The 5,709-nt window shown below is 44.5% G+C and overlaps 1 protein-coding gene across 2 annotated transcripts; it reads left to right on the top strand.

Moving 5' to 3' along the window:
- The first annotated feature begins 721 nt into the window (after positions 1-721).
- On the top strand, positions 722-3,704 carry LOC129327323 (neurotrophin receptor-interacting factor 1-like). 2 transcript variants are annotated; one of them, XM_054975867.1, is made up of 4 exons: positions 722-770; positions 2,062-3,023; positions 3,339-3,444; positions 3,610-3,704. In XM_054975867.1, exons 2-4 carry the CDS (start codon positions 2,256-2,258, stop codon positions 3,618-3,620), a joined length of 885 nt encoding a protein of 294 aa, XP_054831842.1. In that variant the 5' UTR covers positions 722-770; positions 2,062-2,255; the 3' UTR covers positions 3,621-3,704. The 2 variants fall into 2 exon arrangements, with proteins under 2 accessions (XP_054831842.1, XP_054831843.1); XM_054975868.1 differs by having other exon boundaries at positions 734-820.
- Positions 3,705-5,709: the final 2,005 nt, after the last annotated feature.

Consider the following 5,709-nt stretch of genomic DNA (forward strand, 5'->3'; position numbering starts at 1 on the left):
AAATGCCCGGTCCTTGTAACAGAGGTTTAATAGGCCATTTATTTTATTTTTCTTTATTTATACCCCACCTTTCTCTCCAATAGGGATCCAAGGTGGCTTGCATAATTCTCCTCTCCTCCATTTTTTTCCTCACAACCACCCTGTGGGTAGATTAGGCGGCGAGTGTGTGACTGGCCCAAGGTCACCCAGCAAGCTTCTACAGCAGAGCAGGGATTCGAACCTGGTTCTCCCAGATCCTAGTCTGACACGCTAACTTACCAGGTGATTCTACTTTCCTCCATGCCATGAAAAGCTCCATCTTCCCATTTCCATACATTAAGCCACTAGTGATAGGACATTTTCCTACAGGCCTGTCGGCATCTGGAGCTACAATGGTCCCCAGAAAAATAATTCCTCCAAGCTCCCATCACCACCCAGACTAAACCAACCCAAACAAATCATAAGACCTGTTAGCGAAGTTTCTAGTTGGTTCTTGAGGCTTTCACAAGCCCTGATGATGTGAGCACTCAGAAGGAAGAGGCTGCCTTGGAGGGGTTCTCACCTCTCCTTCAGACGTCCCCTTGCAAAACACAAACTAGAGCTCTAACCTGCAAAAGCCTTGAAATCAGCTGAGAGGTGTCTGCAAGGGTTAAATCCTCTGAGTTCTGCTCTCAGTCCTAGAGAGACCAGGAAAATGTGAAAAGGGATGTATTGTAAAATGATTAGAGAAACTACTTCCCTTCTTTACAACTGGTGGGAAAGCAGCTTTTGAATCTCTATCCTGCCCTCAGGTAGGATGGGGGAAATTCCATTGCATTGCTAAAGTCCTGCATGGGGAGAGGTGAGTGGAAAGGGGGATTGTTTTTGAGGAGTGGGAAGTGCAAGTCTGGGGAGAGAGAATAGAACTGCAGGAGATGCAAAGAATTCCTGGATGCAAAAGATGCAGAGGAGTTAGCCGTGTTAGTCTGTGGAAGCAAAATCAAAAAGAGTCCAGTAGCACCTTTAAGACTAACCAATTTGATTGACTCTAAATCAGGGATGGCTTGATAGTGCCAGAGCAGCAACAAAAAACCCAACAAAGTTGCCTTCGAGCACTTAAATACACACACAACCTTTACTGGCATGTTAACCTTCCAGTACTTTAAAAGCTGACCTTGGGGGAGTCTAGGGTGGATCGTAATGATCTGGAAGGATGGAACTTCAAGGCCGTGTGTAAGCCTTCACTATCCCCTGTTCTAGAAGAGTCAAAGTAAACTAATGGTGCAGCCGTATTTATTTATTTAGATATTTATATACAGCTGTTCTTCCCAATGGAGATCCACAGTAGCTTACAGCGTCATTCTCCCCTCCTCCATTTTATTCTAACTCACAACAACGTTGTGAGGTAGGTTAGGCTGAGAGAGTGACTGACCCAAAGGTTGCCCAGCATCTGGCAGAGTGGGGATTTGAACCAGGGTATCCCAGATTCTTAACCACTGTACCATGCCAGCTATGCAGAATTACTCCATTTTAAGCTAACTGAAGTCCCTTGTTCCCATTCAACGCAGAAAGGAGTAAATCTGTATAGGACCGCACTGTTAGTCATATAAGCTAGTTGGTTTTACTTTGTGCAAATTCTATAGGCCTAAGAGTTTTATCTTAATGAAGAATGGAAAGAGTATATTTAAGACTTTCATTGCTAACACAATCCTGATACCAGGATGGGGCCTGGAATGGAGCCTGTTGTAGATCACGAGGAGGAACTCAAGTGGGTATTGGTAGACATTTCAGAGGAGGATAGAAGTGCTCAGGAGGTGTTTTGGGCAGGACAGTCGTGAAGTGGATCTTTGATATACAGTTTAAAAACTTGTGGGCAGGGTTAAGCCCTTTATGTCCCCAAAACAAAATGAAAACAAGCAAACATATGAACCAAATAACCCCACCTTCTGGTCAGTTATCTTCTCCCCTTCATCAACTGACAATTAAATTTGAGATTCGGTTTCCTGAGTGTTTGATGGCAGCGGGAATGTTAGCCTAATATATGAGGAAGAATCTCCTCCCGTCTGCACATCCTATCATACATATTTATTTTTCCCCATGTAGAAGAAATCCTGTCTCCCTAACTGGACCCTTTTTCTAGAGATCCTGCGTTGTCATTCAGGACTCCACATCGATAGGTTGTAGAAGTGTGAGACCCCACCGTATGGACTGAAGGAGGCTCAGCCTTAGAGGCTAAGTCGTCACCTGACTCTCAACGTTTTAAGCCTGTGAGACAAATCTGAAGTGTGAAAGTGAAGATGTCTGTTGGGGAGGGGGCAGGAACACTCCTACCGACGGTGAAGGAGAATCTAGATGCCTTTAAATTGTGTTCAGATATAGAGGGAACAAAAGCCCCACGCATTCTACATGTAGGAAGTGTTGGAGAATTACAGAATATAATATCTCCTCATCACATTAAAAAGGAACCAGAGGATGGGGAGCAACAGTGTTGGGAGACCCAGTGGCAGGAATTCCTCGGGTCACTGCAGGCTCCTCACTCAGTATGGGGAAACACACAGATGTCTGAGGAGCCCACACCATGGGAGGACGCTAAAGCTTTCCTGGACTCCTTTGAGCAAGTTGCGTTGGCATGCCGATGGCCTCAGGAAAAGTGGGTGACCCTCCTCTTACCAGCCTTCAGTGGAGAAGCCAAGCAGGCCTTCAGCAGCCTCAGGGTCCGAGACACAAAGGATTATGGGAAAGTGAAGGCAACCATATTGCAAGCAGCAGCCATTGCAAGAGAAAAGCAACGTCAGCGCTTCAGGCAACTATGCTACCAAGAAGCGGACGGCCCAAGAGCAGTTTATGGGCAACTCCAGCAATTGTGCCATCAGTGGCTGAAAGCAGAGAGACACTCAAAGGAGGAGATCTTGGAACTGCTGATCCTGGAGCAATTCCTGACTGTCCTGCCCCAGGAAATGCAAAGCTGGGTCCGGGAACATGGCCCTGAGACCTGCATCCAAGCTGTGGCCCTGGCAGAGGATTTCCTGTTGAAGCAGAAAGAGGCTATAAAACCAGAACAGCAGGTAAGAGAGTTTGATGGTGATATTTCCAAATAGGCCCAGATTCCCTTCACAAGGACTGAAAGTGGATTCAGATAATCATTGTTTGCTTAATGTTTGCAGTTCCTCAGTCACCACCACACTGTCTGCCATCTAGATGTTGACCGCATGTTTAGAATTGATTGGTGGTAGGTTCCTTGGAGGATCAGCTGGAGCCCTTGAAGGATCTATTGCAGAGGGGGGGAGTCTTGGGGTGGGGGCAACTGATTTTCGGAGGATCTCTGTTTTGCTACCTGGAAGCATTTCCTACTTCGAATGAGGTTTTCACTGCTGTTTTAGGTGCCAGAAGGTGCACAGGAGGTTGTCAGCTGTGTCCCTCCACCAGATAATTGGGACTTTGACATCGAGGTCAAGCAGGAGTGGGAAGGAGAAGACAGATTATTAGGTAAGAAGAGGCTACCTTTGAATTGTTTTCTCTCTTAAAATTTCAAGCACTGAAGAATGGAAACGACATTACCTCAGGGGAACAGGCATGTGCCTCTAACGTTTTGTTAATGTAATTGATTTATTTATAATGTATTTTAACCTGCCTTATCTCCTCTGATTCAAGGTGGTTTGTGAAACTGATGCTCCCTCCTGTCTAAAGAAGCTTTGGATAAAGCACTGATCTTCAAGTGGGTTCTTTAACAGTAGAGAATGGGAAGAAAAAACATTTTCCTAAATACCTGTACTCCACCACCAATCCACTCACCTGTCCCCCTCCTTCCAAAAATTTCAAATTTCCTTCCTTCCGTTTGCCTGTTTTTCATTATTTTGTTGTATAACAACATTCCTATTCACAAAGGGTGGTGTTTTCCACTTGTGGGGGGGGGGAGAGGGTTGGTTCTGGTTCCATACCACTTTGGTTTATCACCTGATTTCTGCACATTTTTTTGCCGTTATTTTTCATTTCTTTTTTTTTAATCCTGGTTCTTTTGAGACCACTTTTACCCCAATCTTTTTTTGAAGTCAATTCTGAGTCACCTTTGTTCCTCATGCATAATGTTCCTTTCAGTTTGGTTTGTCCTGCCCACTCCCACCCACTTCTATCCCACTTTTTAATAATTGGATGTTAATCATTGTCAAACCATTCCTCCCCTTGCCTTGCTTTACCTCCTCCTCCTGTTTTGTTTTTGATCACTTTAATATTGCTATATTGACTTTCCATTGTAATAATAGATGCAGTCTCTAGCCCCTTCATTTGCAGAGATATAAGGAGAAAGGCATGCCTCAGCAATAAATAGACTTTTTTTAAAAGCTGGGAATTCAGACAACTTGCTGCATCTATTATTACAATGATAGGTCAATATAGTGATGTGAAAATGATGATTTTTAAAGGAAAAAATGCAAAAGCCCTGGTGGCTCATGGGAGATGCCCACTTCCAGCACCAGAAAAAACAGCACAATTTGAAAGGGACATCACTGCTGCTGCTCCAAGTTCTATCCCCATAGATGTCAGTTTGCCCATGGGGTACTACTGGCCATTGCTTTCTCACTCTGAGAGTGGAACTACAAGTGACAAAAGGCACAGATTGGACACTTGTCAGCTTCCTTCAAGTTTTGATGGGAAATGTAGGCAGCTTGGCGGAATGTTGGACAAGTGACAGTTGAAAAGTCGATTGGACAGCAGTCAGAGAGCCAAGCTGCAAGACCAGGATGCCTACATTTCCCATCAAAACTTGAGGGAAGCAGACAAGTGGCCAATCTGTGCCTTTTGTCACTTGTAGTTCCGCTCTGAGTTGGCCCAGGTGGGGAGCTCCAGGTTGAACCATGGTGGGAGGACGTAAGCATGGTGGCAGAGTACTCCCCCCCATGTCCTATGGAGGTTTTCCCATGTCCTAAACAAAGACAGATATTGTGTTCATTTTTGATCTTTAAAAAAAAATTCAGTCCTTATACTGATGCATCGATATAATAAAAAGGTGTGTGTGTGTGCTGTGATGCCACTGATGACAACAGCACCCCTCCCTTGAAAATCCTGATTATTTTAGGTCCATAAGGAAGAAAATAAATGGACTCTGTAACTATAAAAATGCACAGGGAGGGGAGACATGTGGAAGAACTGTACCCAAACTGATTCCAATGCTGGTGGATTGACTGCTAAGAAAATCAGGAATAAGGTGAGCTTATGGAAAAGGCCCATGTGTGGGTTTCATTTAAAGGTGTCAAATTTGGTTGAGAAAGAGAACTGCAGTCTTTCACAGCTACTTAGGCCTAATTCCCATGGAAAATAGGAACATAAAACAAGCCCTGCAGGATAAGGCCAGCAGTCCATCTAGTCCAGTATCCTGATTCTCAGAGTTGCCAGCCAGTTACTTTGGATGGCCAACAACAGGGCATAGAGGCCGAGAACTTCCCCTGATGTTGCCTCCTGGCACTGGGATTCAGATTTACTGCCTCTAAATGTGGAGGTTCCCTTTAGTCTCCATCGCTAGTAGCCACCGATAGGCTTCTCCTATATGAATCTGTCTAATCCCCTTTTAAATCCATCTGTGCCAATGCTCATCACTACATCCTCCAGCAGCAAATTCCACATGTTAATCACTTGTGTAAAAAGTATTGCCTTTTGTCCACGCTGAATCTACAGCCATTGGATATCCCTGAGTAGGGGTTGTGCACTTTTAAAAAATGGTATTGTTCAGATATATCTTTGGCATTCCAAATAGGGTTC

The sequence above is a fragment of the Eublepharis macularius genome, chromosome 4 (assembly GCF_028583425.1).
Source record: "Eublepharis macularius isolate TG4126 chromosome 4, MPM_Emac_v1.0, whole genome shotgun sequence".
Classification (NCBI taxonomy): Eukaryota; Metazoa; Chordata; class Lepidosauria; order Squamata; family Eublepharidae; genus Eublepharis; species Eublepharis macularius.